Source organism: Canis lupus, chromosome 15 (genome assembly GCF_003254725.2).
Source record: "Canis lupus dingo isolate Sandy chromosome 15, ASM325472v2, whole genome shotgun sequence".
NCBI lineage: Eukaryota > Metazoa > Chordata > Mammalia > Carnivora > Canidae > Canis > Canis lupus.
Window position 1 is genome coordinate 18,555,835 of NC_064257.1, and position 23,261 is coordinate 18,579,095.

The window sequence follows — 23,261 nt, forward strand, 5'->3', positions numbered from 1 at the left end:
TCCTTTAGTCAAATTTTTTTTTTTTTTTTAAGATTTTATTTACTTATTCATGAGACACACAGAGAGGCAGAGACACAGGCAGAGGGGAAAGCAGGCTCCATGCAGGGAGCCCGATGGGAACTCAATCCTGGGACTCCAGGATCACGCCCTGAGCCGAGGACAGGCGCCAAATTGCTGAGCTACCCAGGGGTCCCCAGTCAAATGGTTTTTAAAGTTTTTTTCTGGGATCCCTGGGTGGCGCAGCGGTTTGGCGCCTGCCTTTGACCCAGGGCGCGATCCTGGAGACCCAGGATCGAATCCCACATCGGGCTCCCGGTGCATGGAGCCTACTTCTCCCTCTGCCTGTGTCTCTGCCTCTCTCTCTCTCTCTGTGACTATCATAAATAAATAAATAATAAATAAATAAATAAATAAATAAATAAATAAATATTAAAAAAAAAAGGTTTAAAGTTTTTTTCTTACTCAATTTTTATTATATGATCAAAAGCAAAATGTCCAGTGAGGTTAGTCAATCTGTTATTAAACATTAGTGGAGTGCCTGGCTAGCTCAGTTGAAAGATCATGTGACTCTTGATTTCAGGGTTATGAGTTCAAGCCTCACATTGGGTATAGAGATGAATTTTTAAAATCTTAACAAAAAAAAAAAAGAAAGAAAGAAAGAAAGAAGAAAGAAAGAAAGAAAGAAAGAAAGAAAGAAAGAAAGAAAGAAAGAAAGAAAGAAAGAGGCACCTGGGTGGCTCAGTCAATTGAGCATCTGGCTCTTGATTACATCATGATCTCAGGATCCTGGGATTAAGCCCAGCTTTGGGTTCCCTGCTCAGCGGGGGATGGGGGGAGTTGGCTTGTCTCCCTCACCCTCTGTTTCTCTTCCCACTTGTGCTCACGCGCTCTCGCTCTCTCCTCTCTCTCTCTCAAATAAAGTGTTTTTTTTTTTAATTTTTATTTATTTATGATAGTCACACAGAGAGAGAGAGAGAGAGAGAGAGGCAGAGACACAGGCAGAGGGAGAAGCAGGCTCCATGCACCGGGAGCCCGATGTGGGATTTGATCCCGGGTCTCCAGGAACGCGCCCTGGGCCAAAGGCAGGCGCCAAACCGCTGCGCCACCCAGGGATCCCTCAAATAAAGTGTTAAACAGTAGAAAAAAGGAAGGTCAGAGTTGGTCTAATTGAAGAGTAATACTAGTAAAGTCTGTCTTGTGGGTCAGGAGACAGACACTCCTTGGTTTACTGACAGGTCCCAGGGATGACAACCAGAGCCTCAGGAGTAGAGCTTGTGAAAGATGAAAATGTGCCGATAGAAGCAGGGCCTTTTGCATGAGTAATACAGGTTGAAAACCCTGAGAAGCAGGTGCTGAGGTAGGATTAGGATTCCAAACGTTTTAATGAGGAGTAACACATACGAAAGGGAAAAGGAATGAAAGCAGTTTGGGGCAGGAAGAACTGTCAGACTCCGAGGCAGCCCTGACAATCCCGACAGCCCGAGTTCCAGAGCAAAAACGCTCATGGGAGCCCCACGTTCCGTGGAAATGGTTAAGCTCCAATACCACTCACCATCTTGCTTAGTCTTTGGCCAGAGGGGTGAAGAGTGGAATGGCTGAAGGGTGCCAGTGAACCAGGCTGCTTGCAGCTAGGTAGCCAGTTCTTCCTTAAAGGGGAACCTCTGGGAGGCGCCTAGGGGGCTCAGCGGTTGAGGGCCTGCCTTCGGCATGATCCCTGAGTCCCTGGACCGAGCCCCACATCAGGCTCCCTGCATGGAGCCTGCCTCTCTCTCTGTCTCATGAATAAATAAAATCTTAAAAAAAAAGGGGGGGGGACCTCTAGAGCAGCACATCTCTGTATCTGCCAAAGAGAACTTAGCCTATCTTATGTAGGTTCTTAAAGGATAACTGCGTTGGTCCTTAGGTTGTATGGGTTGTTAATATATTTGAGGGTGGTTATTATGAAAGCTGAATTTGGGACGCCTGGATGGCTCAGTGGTTGAGCGTCTGTCTGCCTGTGACTCAGGCTGTGACCCTGGAGTCCCAGGATCAAGTCCCGCATCGGGCTCCCCACAGGGAGCTTGCTTCTCCCTCTGCCTATGTCTCTGCCTCTGTCTCTCATGAATGAATAAATAAAATCTTAAAAACAAAAAAAAAGCTGAATTCAAGAGAATTGTACACCCCTCCCCTCTTCTCCATCTTTGCATTGTGAGTTATTTCCCTCTGGGAACCTGCAGGCCATCGTTTGCATCTATCATACTGTTTACTGCCACCATATCAAAATGTTTATTTATTTTTTTTTTTTTTCAAAATGTTTACATTTTTCTTCATTCTAGGCTGAGCTCCCATAGAGGCAGAAGTATCTTACTTTTGGACCCACCCAACACTTGGTGTCTGAAACAAAATAAATCCTCAGAAATCAACTCAATGAATGAGCAAAGCTGCCTTATGATAGTGATGCTCTGCACCCATCTGATTTGAATTGGATCCACTGTATCTATTTAATGTAAAGTGTTTTGAAAACTGGATTTATTTAGATTCTCATTCCAGCAAATTAGAGTTAAATCGCCTTCCAAAAAGATGATCAACTGAAAAGTGATTGGAGAGTTAGAAATGGGGAAGCGGAGGGTAGGGATTGGAGGAGCTACAAGAAGAAACCAAAGGCTCCAAGAAGACACAGAATAAATTAAAGGTGAAGAGAAAAAAGAAAAAAAAAAAAATAAATAAAGCTGCCGGATAAGAGAGGTCAACGAAGGGAGCCCTGGGTGGCTCAGTGGTTGAGCATCTGCCTTGGGCTCACCACATGACCTTAGGGTCCAGGGATCGAGTCCTGCATCAGACTCCTTGCAGGGAGCCTACCTCTCCCGCCGCCTATGTCTCTGCCTCTCTGTGTGTCTCTCATGAATAAATAAAATCTTTAAAGAGAGAGAGATCAACGCAGAAAAGGAGACAAAAAGGAAAATAGAGCAATGAAGGAGGGATGCGGGAAGTGAGGCGCAATGCTGACCTGCCCAAATAGTATCCACAAGTTGAAGCCTTAAGACAACTGTTACTAATGGGAACTGGCATGTAAAGAGAGAGCAAGTCTAGTTTAATTAGTTAAATGGCATTACCCATGTCCAATGGGGTAGGGGAGGTAAATGGAATAGGATTGGTGACCTACCTCCTTCCACAGGCTGAAAGGAGAAAAAGATTTACAAAGCTTTACTAGGAATTAAAGAGGCAGAAGCTGTTTCTTCCCCAGTTGACTTCACAAGATTCCCATGTATTCCTGTTCACCAGGACCTTTTAATTAGCAATAATTGCACCTCATTGGCTAGGATACTGCCCCTGTGCAAAGCTCACCAGAGCCTTTTTATAAAGGGGACCTGTCACTACTCTGGTGGGGGCAGCTAGAATCAAACGTTGGTTATTTACCTTGAATGGAGCCAAGTATGGGCTTCCTCACCTCCTCCTGTCTTCCAGCCAGCCTCACATCAGGAGTCTCACAGGATGTAGCAGGAAGCAAGCACCACCCCTGATCACTGGTGGTAATACTAAACTGGGATTCTTTTTTTTTTTTTTTTTCTTTTAAATTTTATTTATGATAGTCACAGAGAGAGAGAGAGAGAGAGAGGCAGAGACACAGGCAGAGGGAGAAGCAGGCTCCATGCACCGGGAGCCCGATGTGGGATTCGATCCTGGGTCTCCAGGATCGCGCCCTAGCCAAAGGCAGGCGCCAAACCGCTGCGCCACCCAGGGATCCCCTAAACTGGGATTCTTAATCCAAGTCTGCCAGTAATTGGCTGAGTGGCTTGGGCAAATCATTTTACCAGCCCCATCCTTTCAGCACTAAGATTCGGTGATACGATGATCTTACAAATGCAGATCAATCAATCAATCAGGGGAATGTTCTCTAAAAAACCAAGATCTTAGAGTCAAATCTAAACCTCACTGTGTTGTGGAGACAAGGTAAAAAAAAATGTATATGTTTCGTTTGACACCCCACGTACTTCCACTGTTAAGACTTTTCCCTTAAATGATCCCATTGGTAGAAATTATTAGTGTTGAGTTACTTTTTTTTTCCTGTTTATAACCTCAGATCTCAAGGATCATAGAGATTTATTCATCTTGGTTCTGCAGGTTAACTGATGTCAGGTAGGCTAGCCTGGGATTCAGGAAATAGGGAAACAGGTTCCAACCTCCAAACAAAGCAAAAAGCAACCCACAAAAGCCTGGTGGTGGAAAGTTCTAGGGATAGAAAAAAATCCAGACAACGACTGCACACAACGGACAAATCCTTTACTTTTTGAGAACATAAACTCCATTTTCAAGGGGAACTCACATTCACTGGAGTTTGTTTTAGGACAAGGTTGAATAAATATTTCAACACCATATGTTCAGCTTTGGCAGGAGATGTAGGTGGGAAGGGAATCTCAATGTTAGGGGAGGCCCATATCACACCCCAGCTGGCTAGTTAGTCATGAAATAAGGAAAAACACACAAATATTTGGTTAAAACACTTTTAATGAACATGGAAAGACACTACTATCTCCCTTGTCTGCTCTTCACATTTTACTATGTTAGGAAGCTCTGGAGCCTATACCTTTGGAGGAGAAACCATCATTCAAGTCAGTCAGTAGCAGAATTCTCGCTCTCTCCCCCTCAGAACTCCTGTTCCAAATGATCCTATGTTAAGAGTAAATACTACATCTCATTACAAGACGGAGAGGCAGGGAGAACACCACCTAGAGCTCATCTCCCAAAGTCTGGGATTCTAAGAACCAGACAGTGGCAAAGACGTAAGCCCCGGTCCATAGACAGGCAAAATGGGGAGGAAATAGGCCTTGAGAAAGGAAGACGAGGAAAATCCAAGGGGCCAGGGAATTAAAGGAGGGAGTTATCTAAAACTAGAAGCACACTAGTGCTAGGAAATTCCCTATGACCTGTGGCGCACTGTTGCACACTAAGTCACTAATAGTCCAAAAGAACATTCATGAGACTCGTCCAGTCAAGAATTCGAGATCCCCTCCCTCACATCATGCCCCTTTCTTAGTCTCATAGGTTCCCAGCAAGCCCTCTGCTTTAGCAACACTCTTCAGCTCTCCATGACTACTCCTTCAACGACCCTCACCAATAATGCTTCTTAAAGGTATGAACTTCACATTTCCCTAAATACCCCGGGGGAGATCTGTTGGCAAGACACCTGCTTGTTTCCTAACTTTGAGAGGCCATGATGAAGGGATAGGAGAAGCTGGAGGTGTCTTGGCGTATTAACCAGCCAACACCTTGGCCTGAACGAGAGTTTACTGGGAAGACTCTCCCATATGCCCCTCACTTCTCCCTCTCCCTTAGGGCCGAAACACCAGATGCAGATACTGTCGCGTCTTCATTGCTGGCACCTTTTGGAGCAGGGAAAAGGAGGAAGTGTACAGTCTGCTACTTCTCTTCTATGATGGGCTTCCCAGGCACTGCCTTGGATGCAGGAGACCGAAATAGGAAGAAGGGGGCTCTCTTCTCCTTGGCCTCTCTGGATGCCATTGCTGGAGGCACGTTCCCAGCCACAGTTCCCGGGCCAAAGAGCACGGGTGGTGCCAGGCCTAAAGTGGTAGTGGAGGTGGAGCTGGAACTCCGGGGCTTGGTGGGCAGGTCACTTGACAGGAAAGCTGTGTACTGGTTCCAGAAAGACAGGGGACCTACCCTCACCAGTTGGGCAGGAACGTCCTGGGACAGGAAGTCCTGCAGGTTGACCTGGTCACCAGAGAGGAGTGGCACTGGGCCCTCCAGAGACAGCTGCCGGCCCCTTCGGGCTGGGCTGCAATTCCAAATGTGGGTGCTCAGGTGCACCTGCCAAAGGGAAAGGGAGAGGAAGAAAGGAGAGGGGAGGAGGGTCACCCCAGGGAAGGTGGAGGGGGGTTCCCCTTGGTAAGCTGAAAGCTGTAGAGAGTCTATTTTCCTCAGGTACAACGAGTGAAGAGGGAAGAAAAGTTCACAAGGCGGCCATCCCCCGAGAGCACAACTATTTCCAAGCTCGGGGACTAGAGAAGAGTCACTAGGGATGTATCACGGAAGGACTCAGAGAAAAAGACAAACGGGGGGGGGGGGGGCGCATCCGTCTCGGAGGTCCTCCTACAGAGCTCTCGGCTTCTGCTCCCTGCATCCAGGGGCAGCAGGTGCGGAAAAGCAGGCTCACGGGATCGTGGGGTCATCTTTTCGGGGAAAGGGGGAGAGCCCCGGGGAAGTGATGGAAGGTGAGCAGCCTGGGACCAGGGAAAGAGCAGCAATATTCTGAGGGCCGTGGGGGGCAAAGGGTTGTACCTGGTGGTGAGCCAGCAGCATGTGCTTCTTGAGGATGGCCCGCTCGAGAAAGCTCTGCCTGCAGAAAACACAAGTGAAGAGCGGCCCTTCCCCGGGGTGGGCCTTCTGCGGCTCCTCCAGGGAGGTCTGCGCGCACAGCTCGCATGCCTTCCGGCCACTGCCATCGCCCGCCTCCTTCCTCCGCGCCTCCGGGGCGCCCAGCTCCTCCCCAGGGTCGCCGCCGCCGCCTTCCCCCTCCCGGGGCCCCTCCCGGGCCGCCGCTGCCTCCGCCTCCGCCTCGCCCCGCTCCTGCTCCTGCGCGCCCAGGGCCGCGGCCGCGCCTCCCTGCTCCGGGGGCTGCGTCTCCTCGGGGCGCTCGGGCGGCGGCGGGGCGGCCAGGCAAGGCTGCTGCGCCCCCTGCTCGTCGCCCTCCGGCCGCGGCCCGGCCTGCCCGGCCTGCCCCGCCACCGCCGCCGCGGCCCCCACGTCCTCCTCGGCCCCGGAGGCCTCCTCCGAGTCCCCGCGCACCGAGATGGCCTTCTCGCCGCCGCTCTCCGAGCCTCTCCCCGCCAGGGAGTCTTCGTCAGTCCCGTCCTCGTCGTCGTCCTCGTCGTCGTCCTCGTCCTCCGACAGCTCCTCCTCGGGGGACGGCTGCTGGGACGGCGGCTGCGGGCCGGGCCCGGGAACGGCGGGGAGCTCGGCGCCCTGGTCCGGGGCGGCGGCCCCGTTGGGGATCTGGCCCCCCAGGTGCATGCGGACGTGCTGCTGCAGGCTCACGGCGTTGGTGAACTTCTTCTGGCAGATGGGGCAGGAGTTCTGGGCGCGGGCGGCCGGGCTGGCCTTGTGGCCCACGAAGTGCGCGCGCAGGTTGCCCCGCGTGGAGAAGGCCCGGCCGCACACCTTGCACTTGAAAGGCCGCTCGCCCCCGTGCTGCCCGTAGTGCAGGCGCAGTGCGCGCGGGCAGCTCAGCACCCGCAGGCAGATGACGCACTGGTTGGGGCCCGAGGCGGCGGCCGAGGCCGTGGGCCCCGAGGCGGGGGGCGCCCCAGAGGTCGCGGACGACGGGGCGCCGGCCCCCTGCCGGTCGATCTTCTCCACCAGCTGCTGCAGCTTGGACGTCTCAGACGGCGAGGCCCCCAGAGGCTCCAGCACGTAGGGGAAGGGAAAGCCGCCTGCGGACTTGAAGTGGCTGGTCAGCAGCGCCCAGCTGGGCAGCGAGGTCACCAGCTTGCTCAGCTGCAGGCGGGCCGCCGGGCCCCCCTCCGCCACCCCGGCCGTGCCTGAGCCCTCGGCGCCGGGGGGCGTGTTTTCGTCGGCCTTGCTCTTCGGCTCGACGGCCTTCATGAGCACGAACTTGTTGAAGGCAGGGAGCGCGGGGGGTGGCGGCTGCGCCCGCCCCGGTGGACAGCAGCGTGAGGCTCTCGGTGGCGCTGAGCGCCGCGCTGGAGGCCGCCAGGGGCTTGCGCTCCCCGCCGCCGGCCGCCGCGGCCACCTCCTCCTCGGCCTTCTCCGGCGGCACCGACATACCGTAGGGCAGGCCGCTGCTGGTCAGGACGTAGTCCAGGTGCTCGGGCACCGGATGCGGATTCATCTGCACGTGCGGGTACTTCTCGCGATGTCGGTGGAAGTGCACCTTGAGGTTGCCGCGCGTGGTAAAGCGGTTGCCACAGACATTACACTTATAGGGCCGCTCACCTGTGTGGGAACGCAGATGGATCTGCAGTGCACTGTCACTACCGAACACTTTAGCACAGAAGCGGCATTTGTGCCGGCCGCCGGGCTTCTCCAGGGGGCCCATCACTTCCCCGTAGCCCAGCTCACCGCTTCCGTTCTTTGGCTTCAGCAGCCCCGGGGAGGCGGCGGCCTCGAGGCCCCGAGCCGCGCCCAGGCACTGCGCCGCCAGCAGCCCCGTGGCGCCCGGGAACGCCAGGTGCGGCGAGGCCATCAGCGGCTCCGCGCTGCCGGACAGGGCTGCGGAGGCGGCGGCGGCCGGCTTGTGGCTCCGCCCGGCGCCCCCGGTGGGGAAAGCGGGCTGCGCCCCCAGCGGGTGGTACAGATGGAAGAACGCCTGCTTGGGCGCTTCGGCCCCTGAGGACGACGACGACGACGAGGAGGAGGACGGCGCCAGCGTCTTGCCGCTTTGCACAGGCTTGATGGGGCTGAAGAGGGGCAGCAGGGGCTTCGCGGAGGCGGCGGGCCCCGTCCCGGGCAGCTCGGAGGGGCTGGCGGGCGTGCCCGCGGCCTGGCCCAGGGAGCCGAGTAGCAGCACCTGGCGGCAGATCTGCTCCGTCATCTGCATCTGGTGGATCTGGCGCTGCTGCAGCACCCGCAGCTCCTCCAGGATCAGCGGGATGTTCAGGTGGCCGCTGCCCACCCCCGGGGGCGGCGGCGGCGGCGGGGGCGGCGGGGGCGGCGCGGGGGCGGATTCGGGAGGCAGCGGGGTCGCTCCCAGCTTGGGACTGGCCAAGATCAGGCCCCCGCCGCCCCCCGCGCCCGTGCCGGTGGCGGCGACCAGGAAGTGGCCCGCGGGCTCCTCCACTCTCCGCTCCGGGGCCCAGCTGGGGTCCGCGGGCGCGGCGCCCCCGGGGGCCGGCGGGGTGCTGTGCTCGGCCTCCATGACCTGGGGGCTCCTCCGACCCTCCGCCCGGGGCTCGGAAGACGTCGCGGAGCTGCTGGGGTTCTCCTGGCCCCCGATTATCACCATGACAGGGGGCTCGGTAGAACACGCATTCTGGTGCGCGAGGAATTCGGCTGGGTCGGTGAACTGCGCGCAGCACTTGGCGCAGACCTGGGGGTGGTCGTCCTCGCTGGCGTCGCCTGGGGGGGAGACAAGAGAGCGTGGGTGGCGCGGGCGCGGCGGGCGTGCGGGGGTTCCGACTGGCCCCGGGCCCGGGGGGGGCTCGCCATCAGGCCGCACGGGACGCCGGCTCGCGCTCCACCGGGTGCACGCGGAACAGCCCGGCGTGGGGCGGGTGGGGGAGGGGCGGGCGCGCTGCGGCTCCTGCCTGGCTCCTGCCGCCCCGGCCGCCCCCGCCCCCGCCCCCAACCCGGGCACCGCGGGCGCGCGGACGGGGGTCTGGACACAGAATCCAGCATTCCCCCTCCCCGCCGCGAAAGCCCCCCCCCGCGCGCGCCCTCCGCCCCCCCCCCCCCCCGGGCAGGGCCCTACCGCACCTCCGGGCTCCGCCGGCTCCCCGCAGGGCCCCCGAGGCGAGAGCTCCTCCCGGTTTCGTGCGCCATGGCTGCGGGGGGGGGGGTGGGGGCCGGGTGGAGGGGGAGACAATGGGTATCGGGGTTGCGGGAGGCGGCACTGGCCGCCGGGGCTGCGGCAGCCTCCGCACCCGGGGCCCAGACTGCGGAGACGGAGAGCGGCGGCAGCGGCGGCGGCGGCGGGGCGGGGAGCGCGGAGGAGGGGAGGGGAGCGCAGGGGAGGGAGGGGGAGGGGAGCGCCGAGGGGCGGAGCCGGAGCGAGGGCGCCGCGGAGGGGAGAGGGGGGCGGAGCTGCCGGGGCAGCGCGAGCGCGAGCGCGGGGAGGGCGCGGGGCCGCGGCCGCGAGCCTGCGGCTTCCCGGGGGCTCCGTGACAGGTGCCTGCGGGGCGTGGTGGGGGTCCGCCCCCCCGCGGGCCCCTCCCCCAGAGGCCTCTGCCCAGACCTGCCCCCGCCCCCTCCGGCTCAGGGGGGGCACAGGGGGGGCACACGGCGCTGCTCGGTGGAGCAGAGCGCCGGGCTTCTTAGTTCCCTCCGGATAAAGGATCCGCTGAGCCTGGGAAACGTGGACCCAGAGAGGGGGGTCTGAGGGCCCTCGCGGGCCGGGCAGCGCGGCCCCTCCATCGCTTAGCGCAGCGCGCACCCCCAAGCACCCCGACTTCTGTCCAGGCCTCGCCACCTTCATCCCCACCCTCCCCCGCATCCCTCTCCACGAAGGACGCTTCCCAGAGTGGGGAGCTGCAAGGAGGAATTTCCGAGGAGGTCCTTCCAGGGCCCCTCTCTGCGGAACGCGGAGCCCCCCTATCCCCGCCCCTGCTGCCCCAGAAGAGCCGGACGCAAGTTACCCCCCGGCACCCCCCCCTCGCCCACACCTGATTTATGGGCTGCGTGCCCACTCGGGGAGCCGGCTCCTCCCTTCCCTGCCCGCCCGCCCGCCTCCTCCACCGCCCCTCCGCGGCCACCCGCCGCACGCTGTCCCTACCGCGGGCTCTAGCGGTTGGGAAGACGCCGGCCTGCAGGGGCCTACGGAGGCCCACCTAGCTCTAACCTGGGGGGAGGGGAATTCCTGAAACAATGGGGAAAATGCAGGGGGAGCTACCGGCTGGCCTCGGGTCTGCTTGGAAGGCTTGGAAAGGCCTGAGCCGCGGCTCCCCTGCAGAGAGGGCAGTAGGAGTGAGGGGTCTCCTAGACCAGAGACTCTGCATTCCCTTTCTACCTTGAAATGTGTCTTCATAGGGTTTTCCATTTCCTGCAGGAGTTTATCTCACTTGCAGGAAGCGATCCCAAGTCACTTAGTTTTGTGGACTGCCTGAGCCTCAGCAAACCTACCTTGTGCTAACCCTATCCTGGCCTGGCTGGTAAACGGAGGTCCAGGGGTCAGTGATGCAACCATTTCCGTTTTTGCAAAGTGGCAGTGTTGCAGCTGCGTTATCTTTCTCAGACGAATATTGTGGTGACAAAAACTTGAAAAAGTCTTGACAAGTCACGTGAATATGAACATATTATGGGTGAGAGAATTTACACTGTCAATGGCAAAACGGCCCAAGTAACCTGAAATACAAGTATACTAAAATCAGACCAGTTTTTCATGCTGCTTGTTGGCCTTACTAATTTCTGAGGGTATCATTGCCATTTGCCAACAGTAAGGAGCCTTTTTTTGGATGGAGATGCAACAACCTAATGTTGGCAGCACCCACTTCATGGTTCCATGCGAATTTCTCCATCTTTAAAGAAATGAAAACCTTTTATGGAATTAGGGTTGGAAACCTCAGATAATCGCAAGGATCTTCACGGTATGAATGATGGCTCTCAAACAGGTGAGCTCTGTGCTCTCAGGTCTGACCCTTACAGGGACGGAGAGGGGAGTGCATTTCGTTTATGGAGAGTCACGGGTTACTGCAGTGCTGTTTATTTTCACACATGTGGAAATTGAAGCTTGGAGAGGTGAAGTGACTTTTCCAAATTCACACCGTATCTCAGTGAAGCGCACATTCGGAATTTTGACTCCTGTCCAGGGCTTTCTCAAGCACATCAACACTGTAGGGCTTCTCTATGGCTGGAGAAAGGGCCCTGTGTAGCTCCTACCTGCCATTTGCTCTCTGGCTTCAGTAAGGGAGAGGGAATCAGATGGAGGCTCTCTACCCAGCATTTGTTAATTAGCATTGAACATTTGATATCAAGTTGCTGTTTTGTCAAGTCTTCCGACAAGAAAAGAAATCCTTTTCTTTTCATCTTCTCCTGGGAAACACTGTCCCCTTTCTTGCTCTCTAATGAAACTTGCTTTCTGCTGTGTAATTCGATCTGTGCTCTTCTTTAAGGTAAATTTAGTTCCTGCTGAAAGGTGCCGGATCAACAGCCACCTGTAAGAGGAACCCTCTCTTTCTCAGCACTTTGCACTCACTGCCCATCCTGAAAAGGGGGGCAGGATTCTTAGGCAGACACAAGTGAAGTCATAAACACAGGAATAAACTAAGCTGGGAATGGTGTCCCTAGATAGCAGATAAAGCGAGGTAAGCTCTCCCGAGTCACACACAAAGTCTGGGATGGATGTGGGGACTAGGACCTTCACATGCTTGTGTGGGTTTATAAAGAGCCCGGCGCCTGGGTGGCTCAGTAGGCTAGGCGTCTGCCTTTGGCTCAGGTCATGATCCTAAGAGCCTGGGATCCAGTCCCGCATCGGGCTCCCTGCTCGGTGGGCAGCCTGCTTCTGCCTCTGCCTCTAAGGAAAAAATAAATAAAATCTTTAAAAAAATATTTATAAAGAGTTGACATGACAAGGGAAAAGGAAACCAGGTAGCTCTCTAAACTGCTGCTCTAGGCTTGGGAGAGAATCACTAGGGAGAACAAAGGGAAAAATAGCTGAAGAGCGCACAGCGGGTAGGGTAGAGTTGAACAAGCGCTTCTCAAACCCGGCTACCCATTAAATTTACTGGCAGAGCTTTTAAAAGTCCCCGACCATGCCCCAGATCAATGATGTTAGAATCCCTGAGGGGGGCATCCAGGTATCATGCTTATAAAATTCCTTAGGTGATCCCAATATCCGGCCCAGGATGAGACCCACAGTACCTTTCAGCCACCTGCTCTTCCCAGCAAACCTTCCACCCTGCTACTTGCAAATCCTACCTGCCCTCAACCTGGCCAAAACTAGGACGGTGGCAAAACCAGCTGCTCAATGCCAGATCTTCCTGTCAGCTCCCTCTCTCCACTGCCCACGGCCATAGGTCAGCTCTCTCATATCCAGCTTCCATGTATGGAATTTTCTTTTTTTTTTTTAAGATTTTTTTTTTAATGATAGTCACAGAGAGAGAGAGAGAGGCAGAGACATAGGCAGAGGGAGAAGCAGGCTCCATGCACCAGGAGCCTGATGTGGGATTCGATCCCAGGTCTCCAGGATCGCGCCCTGGGCCAAAGGCAGGCGCCAAACTGCTGCGCCACCCAGGGATCACTTTAAGATTTTATTTAGTTATTTGAGAGAGGAAGTGAGCGAGAAAGAGCACTCACAAGTAGGGGGCAGAGGGAGAAGGAGAAGCAGACTCCCCTGCTGAGCTCGAGCCGAATGCAGGGCTTGATCCCGGGTCTCTAGGATCATGATCCAGCAGAAGGCAAACGCTTAACTGACTGAGCCACCCAGGTACCCCAGAAATATCTCTTAGGAGATAGAAGTTTATTGAATACATTGCAAGGGAGCGGAAGGCAGGACAGGAAAAGAGAGATGGTTGGCCAGACTATGATATGACTTAGACCTGACTGTTAATTTAAGCGACTATATTGCCTTCCCCAGGGTACGTGCATTTTTTTAAAAAAGATTTTATTTAATTGTTCATGAGAGACATACAGAGAGAGGCGGAGACACAGGCAGAGGGAGAAGCAGGCTCCTCAGAGGACTCGATCCAGGGACCCTGGGGTCACGCCCTGAGCCAAAGGCAGATGCTCAACCGCTGAGCCACCCAGGTGCCCCATGGATATGTACATACATCTTGAGCCATATTTCTAATTTTAAGATAAAGGCTTTGTTCTACTCAGAGTTTGAGCATTGTCCAGCCATTAAAGAAACAAAGCACACTAAGTAAGCACCTGCCTAAACTTACTGTTAGAGTTGGCCCAACACTAATGGTTGCCATAATTATCGATTCCGTAATCTCTGCTACTGTTGCTACAGACTAGTTCTAGGGGAGAATGTCTCTTTTCTTCGTTGCTCCTCCTAAAGACATACAGACTCCTTTGCCACCCACACCTAGTGACACACCCATGGCCTATGCAACATCGCAGGCAAACAGGCAGGTGCATGTGTACAGGGGGTGCTAAGAGAGAAAAATACATTTGTTTCCAGAACAGGAATATCTTCGATCAAACACCAAAAGGGTTTTTTAAGAGACATTTTTCTGACATCAAAGGTGGTCGAGCGTCTGCCTTTGGCCCAGGGCATGACCCCGGGGTCCTGGAATGGAGTCCCACATGGGGCTCCCTGCAGGAAGCCTGCTTCTCCCTCTGCCTGGGTCTCTGCCTCTTTCTCTGTGTGTGTCTCATGAATAAATAAATTTTAAAAACTTTAAAAAAATAAAAAATAAAATAGGGGCATAGCTTCAAAAGAGAATGAAATTATGAAATTATTTTTTCTTTCTTTCTTTTTTTTTTTTTTTTAGAGAGAGAGAGAGAGAGAGGGGCAGACGGAGAAACAGGCTCCATGCAGGGAGCCCAACATGGGACTCGATCCCGGTTCTCCAGGATCACACCCTGGCCTGAAGGCAGCGCTAAACCGCTGAGCCACCCGGGCTGCCCCAAGAATGAAATTCTTATATATGTTACCACACGGAGGAGCCTTGAAAACATGCTAAGTGAAACAAGCCAGACACAAAAGGACAAATCATGTATGATTCCTTTATATGAGGTCCCTAGAGTTGGGGAATTCATAGTGACAGAAGACAGAATGGTGACTGCTGGGGGCTGCAGAGACAAGGGTACGCGGTGTTGCTGTGTAATGGGCATGGGTTTCAGTTTCGCAGGATGAGAGAATTCTGGAGATGGATGGTGGTAATGGTTGCATAACACTGAATATACTTCATGTCACTGAGTTATATGCTTAAAGATGCTTAAAATGGTAAATTTCGTTATGTACATTTTACCACACACTCAAAAAAAATTTTGATGGAGGTAATAATAGCAGAGTTGGGAGGAATAAATAAGAGGAAACATATACAGGCCTAGCATAGTAAATGCTTCCCCCAAATTAGCGAGGAGGGCTATTATTTAAAAGCCAAAAGCTGGGGCACCTGGGTGGCTCAGTCGGTTGAGTGTCTGACTTTGGCTCAGGTCATGATCTCAGGCTCCTGGGATGGAGCCCCACATGGGCTCCCCGCTCGGCAAGGAGCCTGCTTCTCTTTCTCCCTCTGCCTCTCCCCTGACTCATGCGTATTCAAGCTCGCTCTCTCTGTGTCTCTCAAATAAATAGATAAAATCATGAAAAATAAAAAATAAAGGCCAACAATGAAGGCTTGGGAGAAGAATGGGCTCACTCAAGGTCACATAGCTTCAAGGTACAAGCTGGGTTAAAAATCAAGCTTTCTGCTTCCTGATGCAGTGCTGGATACTGCACCCCACCCGAGTTACTTTCTATCTACCCAGAGATATTTTCTTTTTCATCCAGGGGTACCTAGGGCTGCAAGGCTTGGGCTCGATACCCTGAGGGATTATGTTCTCTCCTTCTATATAAAGAGAACAGAGCCCTTAAAACTCTTTTTTGCCTTCCTTCTCCTTTTGCTGCTCTTGATGTCTGCCAACTTCCATTTCTCCCTCTAGATCTGTTTGGCTGTTGTCCTGGTTTCTCCTTCTCACTAAATATCTGGGTTTCTGATCATTTCCTTTATTTCCCAGATGTACTAGTTTACATTTTCCCTGTTCACATCCCTTATGTTCTCTAATCCAGATTTCTAGACTCTGTAGGGGAGATAGAAATTTTTTTTCTCTCTCCAGAGTTTTTAAGTAAATAGACTATCTCCTTCTCATCACTATTCTGTTAGGTTTTTGGTGTTCTGGTCAGGGAAGCTGAACAAAGACAGGGCTAGAAAACAGGTTTTTCAGACTGTTTCTTGGTGACGTCTTAGGTCACTGCAGAGATGAGGCTTTTACAATGTGCAACAAAGGCTCAGCATTTGCTTGTCACATATAGTAAACATTGCTTAAAAGAAAGCAAAGACTCCTGAAAACCTTGGTGGCACCCTGGCCTGCTAAATACACGGCTGCTGATGTTCATAAGGATGCCCATGGTTTCACAGGGACACCAGAGGATGGACATACAGTCCCCCTGCCTAATTTGGACCCATGGAGAACAAGAAAATGTCTTCTGGAAAAGTCAGGAGTCTGGAGATCACAGAAGCACCTAGGAACTCTACCAAGAGAAAAGCAAAGGGACACCTGGGTGGCTCAGGGGTTGAGTGTCTGACTTTGGCTCAGAGTGTGACCCTGGGGTCCAGGAATGGAGTCCCGCATCAGGCATGGAACCTGCTTCTCCCTCTGCCTGTGTCTCTGCCTCTCTCTGCCTCTCCTATGAATAAATAAAATTTTAAAAAAAGGAGAGAATAGGAAATCTATCTTGTGAGAGCAGGAAGGAATTTTCGATTTGATAGAATACAGCCACCTCATCTTCCAGGTGTGACCCAGTGACACTCCAGTTCATGCAAGTAACCCAGGATCATTCACTCGAAGAACTCTGATCAGAAAACCCTTCAGAGGGGCAGCCCTGGTGGCTCAGCGGTTTAGCGTCGGCCTTCAGCCCAGGGCTTAATCCTGGAGACCCAGGATCAAGTCCCGCATCCGGCTCCCTGCATGGAGTCCGCTTCTCCCTCTGCCTGTGTTTTTGCCTCTCTCTCTCTCAGTGTCTCTCATGAATACATAAATAAAATCTTAAAAAAGAAAAAAAAAGAAAAAAAGAAAACCCTCCAGCTTGAAGGGAGGCCTTAAGAGGTTACTACTGCCTTCTTGCTCCTTACATTTATTTTTCTGACTTTTATGCCTCAAAGGCAAAGTCCCAGCTGAAATTTGTGGCTGCCATTGGATTGGAGCCTGCACTGTTTCTGTGGGGATGACTTGGTAGCAGCATCCCCATGCCCTGGAGCATTCAAGGCCCCAAGAAGGAGCTATAGCTCAAGGGGCCTACGAATCCACTCAGGGCAGTTGTGACTCCCTCACAGGTTCTTCATCAACAGTGGTATGGGAGCAGGTGAGCAGACTCGGGAGGTGTGGGGAGAGGAGAGATTGTCTTTTGGGGGGCAGGGAGGCGAGGGGGGGCATTGTTCCACAATCCAGCCAGCAGGGGAGCAGGACTGCCAGGCAACTCTGAGGCTCTAAGGGAAGTCTCCTGTAGAGCCGGAGGAAGAAACATCCGGCCTGCAGCAGCATTAAGGAGGGCGAATGTGTCCCAGGAGGGAAGGATGCCACCACCACGAACCTCTAAATATGAGCACAGTGGGATCCCAGCAAGGCAGTGACTTGAGGAGAATGTGTTCTAACCAAAACACAGTATATCTGTTAAGGCTGTTCCATAGCAAATGAAGCACTGATTTTTTTTTTTTTTTTTTAACAACAGGTGGAGAGGTAAATGTAATCCATAACTTAGTTTTAGTCCCTAGAAATACATTATCTTAGAGCTTTCCACGGCACGGATCTCCTGGAGAAATACTAAAGTTCGCCAAGAGGTTCCTGAACTTTGGTCATATTTCAGCCCTTGCAGGAAGTGCCACTGTCCTCACATATAAGAATAATAGTCACGCAGTATTAGGTACTTATTTCTGCCAGGGACAACTATATCACCTATACTGAGCACTTACTTGTGCTATTTATTTTTCCAAGTTTCCAAGTGCTTTCCACGTATTAACTCATTCCGATTTTCATGATAACCCAGTGAGGTAGCTAGTGTTTTGCAGATGAGGAAACAGGTGTGGAGGCCAAGGAAACCAAGGCCGCGCAGCTAACCAAGTGCTGGAGCCGGGGTTGGAGTCCTGAAAGTCTGGCTTCAGAACCTTTGTTCTTAGTTCTGCACCGCGCCGTCCAGTAAATTGACTGCTAAATAGTCCATCCCTGAGGCAGCGCTTCCAGACTTTCACAGCATAAGGGTAGAGAGTCCGATCCTAAGAATTACCTGCACACTCGCAAAGTCACAGACACCAGACTCTGGCCCAGATCCACAATCAAGCAAGGTCGGAAACTCCCAATATAGTAGAGTGAGCACCACCAGTCCTGAGCATCAGGACACGTAGGTTTGGGTCAGACAATGCCTCTGTTCCTGAGACTTTGGGCAATGTCACTTTTCCACACCCTAGTTGCTCCACTACCTGCCTCTTACTGGACTGTTAGAAGAATACATCAAACTTTCCCCCTATAAAGAAAATCTGTTAATTTATTTGAAGTTTAATTGTCTTTTTGTAATGTCTACACCCAACGTGGGACTCGAACCCATGACCTCAAGAGCAAGAGTTGCATGCTCTTCAGACTGAGCCAGCCAGGGACTCCGGGAAATCTGTTACTTTGAATACTTTGAAAACAGATGCAAGTATGTTAACTCCTACTTTTTTTTTTTTTTTTTTTTAGCTTGGCTTCCCTTGAAGCACAAACCTAAACCCTTCATCCAGCCCGGCTCCCGAGTCTCTACCCTAGGTGACCCGGACCCACACCCCAACCGGCGGCCTCTGACCGACATTAGCTCTGTCCCTCTGGGAGCTCCGTCCCTTCCCAGCGGAGCCCAACAATGAGAAAGTTTTTTCTCTTCTCCCTCAGGGGAACCTCCACGTTTATCCAATTCATTCTCCTGCAACCCAACTCTCCAGAAAGAAGAGGGGGGCAATCCCACCCCGGAGAGCCGGCCTCCAGGTCTGAGCAGGTTACTTAGCAACCGCACAAAGGCTGGCGAGCCCGGGGGGACCGGGGAGAGCGCTCCTGGGTGGGGAGGCGCAGCCAGTTTGAAAACTCATTTCACCCGGAGAAAAACAAGGAAAACACACAGAATCAGCCCTGAGAAAAGCCAAGCGGGGCTTCTCCCCGGCACAGGTCCGCGCCTTCCGACGCCCGGCGTCTGACACCTGCCCGCCCGCGCCCCCCGCGCCCCCCCCCCGGCCGGACCCCCGCGTCCCCGTGCCCCCTGCGCTCCCGCCCTGACCCGCGTCCCCGCGCCCTCCGGCCGGACCCGCGGCTCCCCGCGTCCCCTGGGTCCCCCGTGCCCCCTGGGTCCTCCGTGCCGCATGGGTCCCCCGCGCCCCCCCGGCTCCCCCTGGATCCCCCGCGCCCCCTGCGCCCTCGCCCTGACCTGCGCCCCCCGTGCCCCCGCCCTGACCCCCGCCCCCCCGCGCCCCTGGGCCCCCCGCGCCCCGCCCTGACCCGCGCGGGCTGGGCCCCGGGGCTCCCGCACCCCAGGCACCCACCGCTCTCCGGCGCGCTGGGACCTTCGCGGTCCGAGATTAACTGTTGGGGCTTCCGCTGCTTTCGGCGCGACATCCCGGGCGGCGTGGGGGGCCCCGAGTCCTGCCCGCGGCCGCCCGCCCCGCCTGTCTGGGCCGCGGCCGCCCGCGCGGTGCCGGTGCTGGTCCCGGGCCGAGCGCTCCTCCCGCCCGCGGACCGACGGCCGACGGCCCGCGCTCGCCGCACTCGCGCCCGACTCGCGCTCTCCCTTTCTCTCTCAACCTCCGCAAGTCTTTAAAGGGGAGACGCCCCCTTTTTTTTCTCCAGCTTCTTCCCTACGCTTCTGCGGCTCCCATTGTAAAAGCAAAAATCCTAATCTTTCCGCACACTCTTTTCTTTTGTACGGCGGAGGGGAGGACTTAACCCTCTCGTCGCTGCGGGCCGGGCCTCCCCGCCGGCCGGGCCTCGCCCCCCCCCGCCCCCGCCCCCGCGGGGCCGTGGGTCCCCCCCCCGCCGAGGGGCCGTGCGCTGGCCCGGAGCCCCCCGCCGCCCCCGGGAGGCCGAGACGCCCGCGCCGTGGGAGGTGCGCACGCGGGAGGCCGGCGGGACACGGAGACCTCGCCCACGGACGCGGCGCCCGGCGCTCGGAGGATGCCTCCGCGTCCAGGACGTGCTGCGCATCGCGACCCCGGAGCTCGCTCCTGCCGGTGGGGGATCCTCTGGACGGAGAAGCTGATGGCTCGCGGGGGCCAAGTGACCTCTGCGGGGATGCGCGGCCGGCGGCGGGGGCGGGCCCCGAAGCCCCCGCAGGCGCCCCCGCAGGTGCCCCCGCAGGTGCCCCCCCCCCGCAGGTGCCCTCCCCTGGCAGGTGCCCTCCCAGCAGGTCCCCCCCTCCCGCAGGTGCCCTCCCCTGGCAGGTGCCCTCCCCCGGCAGGTGCCCCCCCAGCAGGCTGCTAACTTCGCCCCCTGGGCCCTCGCGCGGGGTCACCTGGCTGCTGGCGCGAAGCCAAAGTGACTGCGCCTAAGGAGCCTCCGTGAACACAGCCGGAGCGGGGGGCTGCCCGCTCCCCACGCCCGCGCGGCTCCCTGGGCAGAGGGGGGCGGCCCGGGGCAGGACCGAGAAGCCTCGCGGATGCTTCCGGCTGGAGGCCTGGGAGGCCCTCCCGGCCTCAGACTCTCGCAAAGCCCCCTCGGAACTTTCTGGTGCAAGGCCGCCCCGGGGCACTGGTGGCTCTGGCAGCAAGTCCCCGCCGGGCTGAGGACACTGTGGGGGACCCGTGGGAAGAGTTCCCCTGTGCGGGTCACATGCAGCCCTCCAACAGGCCCCGGCCCCCAGATGGCCGCTGGGCCCCCAGCCCGGCCTGCAGGGTCATTCACGCACTGCTCCGACTTCTGGCCGCGTTCCCCCATGCCCAGGGGCTCCCAGCGCCCGCAGGACGGCCAAGTGTCCCGGAGCCCCCGCCTGATGGGAGCCCTGGGCCCCCGACTGAGGGGCCTCCCACCCTCCGGGCTCAGGGGAGCCACAGCCGGGACCCAGCAGCTAGGGAAGTGGGCCCCCTTCTCCCTCCCGGGGTTCTGGGCAGGGAGAGTTAAGGCAAAGCCCACTCACAGCGCTCGGTGCAAAGTGGAAGCTCCTTGGGTCCCTGCAGGACCCAGGTCCTGGCTGGTGTGACAGTACTAAGGAGAGCTGACAACCAATGGCCCCGGTGACAGACAAGGCAGGTGCCCACATCTGCAGGGCTTTGGGAAGCACTCTGACCTCCACCCTGCAGCTCACCGAATCCCCAGTATGTGCCCCGCGGGCTCCCTGGGGTCCCACCCCTGGAGCAACTGGGACATTGTCCAGCTCATCCCGTGGACTTCCCGGTGCTGGACAGGTGCAGCTCCCTGGGGCCGGCCGTTGGGGGGGAAATGGGGACCCTGGGGCCAGGGGCTCCTAATTTCTCAGTGGAGTAGACTGTCTCAGGCCACTGTTCCCATCATTTACTCCCTTTTTGAGGCAAAGAAATGAGAGAGAGAGAATACAGCTTTCCACTTTTCTCAGGGGTCCACTTGCGAGGGCAGGCTGGGGAGTCCAAAATCCCCGTCCTTCCTGCGTCCTGTCTTGTCTTTTCCTATTTTCCCCCCTCCCTCCTTCTTGCCAGCCTTATTGTGAAAGGAAGGGCTCTTTCCCCTCCTCTCTTTTCTTCCGCCCTCCCCCATTTACCATTTTTTTTTCCTTTTACCTCTCCACTGTGGCCTCTTGACCTCCCCACAGAGTTACAAAAGTAAAATCCTTGAAGAGATGCTGCTGTGGGAATGTTAATGAGCCTTCCCCACAAAGGGGCAAAGACTTTACTTCACTGAGTTGGAAAAAAGCCCCTTTGAAAAGGGGTTTCTGTGTGTGGTGAAGTGGAGAGGGGAGGGGAAGGAGAGAGAGGGAGGGAAAGAAAGAGCGAGAAAATGAAAGGAGGAGAGAGAGATGAGAGAGAGAGAGAGACACGGACTTCATAGCAGATGAGAATATTAAAACAACACTTCTCATTCTTCAACTGATGGTTTAATTTTTGGAAAATGTTCCCTGGTCTTTGACCTTGTAAACTAAGCGCTTACATTCCCGAGAAATGGAAGAGGCACTCGAGGGCACTGAAGATAATAAGGGACAGGAAAAAGGGACTTCTCCTGGCACCCTACCCTGTTCCTTCCCCTGTGTGGGAGCCTGGGAGGCTCTGGGGCCCTACTCTGGGCAGGGCAAGCTGGAGGTGAAGATAGGCTCTCTCTTCTGGCTTTGTGGTTCCTTCTTATGCTATTTTCTAATTTTAGCAACATTTTCTATGTTGGCTTTTCTGTTGGCAATCAGCCCGATAACTTTCTCTCCCTTCAGGAAGAACTTCAAGTACTGTCGAGGTGTGCACATCATTGAGCCAATTTTCAAGCCAGACCACCTGAGTGTGATCTCCGTGACCTTCATCTGTGAGCACAGGTTGCCTCTGAATTGGTTAAAATGGACGTGGAGGTATTTTTAGTGTCAAAATTAAGTTCTCAAAAAGAAAAGAAGTGTTGTTGCTGCTCTTTAGAGAAAGCCATTCATTCTGTTGGACTCTCAGAGTTTTCCTACACATTGTTTTGTGATATCAGCGCCACACTCCAGTTAAAGAAGCCCTAGTTCTAGAAGCAAATAAATCCTTCTCTTGTAAAGGGGTGGGGGTGGGGTAGGGATGGGGGGGAGAAGCAGCGGCCCCGAACTGTGAGGAACAAAGGAAAGGTGATTGGAATGAGGTCCCTGGAAGAGACCGGAGGGGCTAGTCGGGGCGGCTAATTCCTAGAGCCACACATGTCCCGGACTCACTGTCCTCCATGGCCAGTTACAGAGACTTCGCATTCTTGGTCTCTATCCCCATCTTCTCAACCCAAATCTCTGAGTTTTAAATGAATTCTTAAATGATTCTTTTGCAGAGTCAAGCTTGCGACATTTGTGCTTGACTGGTGGTTTCTAAAGCCTGGGCTCTAGATTCCTGGGGAACTGCGGTATTGTTGCAGGAAACCCACGTCCATGCGAAGGGAGCCCAGCCTGCGGCGGGATGGGTAACATGCCTCTCAGACGAATAGACTCCTGTTGGCCAAATGTTTGCTGATGTTGTTGGGATTAATACACTTTTTTTTTAAATTTTTTTTTCATTTATTTATGATAGTCACACACAGAGAGAGAGAGGCAGAGACACAGGCAGAGGGAGAAGCAGGCTCCATGCACCGGGAGCCTGATGTGGGATTCGATCCTGGGTCTCCAGGATCGCGCCCTGGGCCAAAGGCAGGCGCTAAACCGCTGCGCCACCCAGGGATCCCGATTAATACACTTTTAAGTAATTTGAAAGTGTTTCTAAACTTATAGTGGCTTTTGTCATAAAAATACAACTATAGTCATGTGGGGGTCTAGCAAATTTTTTGGCATTTTATTCAAGGCCTCTTTTCTCAGGACAATATACTGCTCTTAGCAGTCCTCTTTTTTTCTAGTTTGTAGAAGAGCAGGTGTTGTGGAGGCAGATCCTCTACCTTCCAAAGAATTAGAATCCTATGAAGAATTTGATTTTTAATTGCAAGAGAACTAAACTCAGAATCTGGAAAGGAACTTTTTTTTTCTTTTTTAAAAGATTTATTTAGGGACCCCTGGCTCAGCGGTTGAGCATCTGCCTTCAGCTCAGGGTGTGATCCCGGGGTCCCAGGATCAAGTTCCACATTGGGCTCCCTGCATGGAGCCTGCTTCTCCCTCTGCCTGGGTCTCTGCCTCTCTTTGTGTGTCTCTCATGAATAAATAAATAAAATCTTTAAACAAAAACAATACAAAATAAAATATTTATTTGTTTTAGAGGCAGGGAGGGGCAGAGGGAGAGGGAGAGAGAATCTTAAGCAGACTCCATGCTGAGCGTGGAGCCCAA

General features: G+C 54.8%; 2 protein-coding genes across 2 annotated transcripts; both read right to left on the reverse strand.

The window, feature by feature from the left end:
- Nucleotides 1-4,467: 4,467 nt before the first annotated feature.
- LOC118350728 (sal-like protein 3) lies at nucleotides 4,468-6,021 on the reverse strand (the record flags this gene model as incomplete). Its single annotated transcript, XM_035698969.2, has 1 exon — nucleotides 4,468-6,021. A coding segment is annotated over one exon (624 nt), but the record flags the coding sequence as incomplete, so codon positions are not given.
- LOC112654449 (sal-like protein 2) lies at nucleotides 4,468-19,033 on the reverse strand. The gene is given in 3 exon segments (XM_025438991.3): nucleotides 4,468-7,632; nucleotides 7,634-9,072; nucleotides 18,873-19,033. Coding segments are annotated over 3 exon segments (2,997 nt in total). The 5' UTR covers nucleotides 18,946-19,033; the 3' UTR covers nucleotides 4,468-6,147.
- Nucleotides 19,034-23,261: the final 4,228 nt, after the last annotated feature.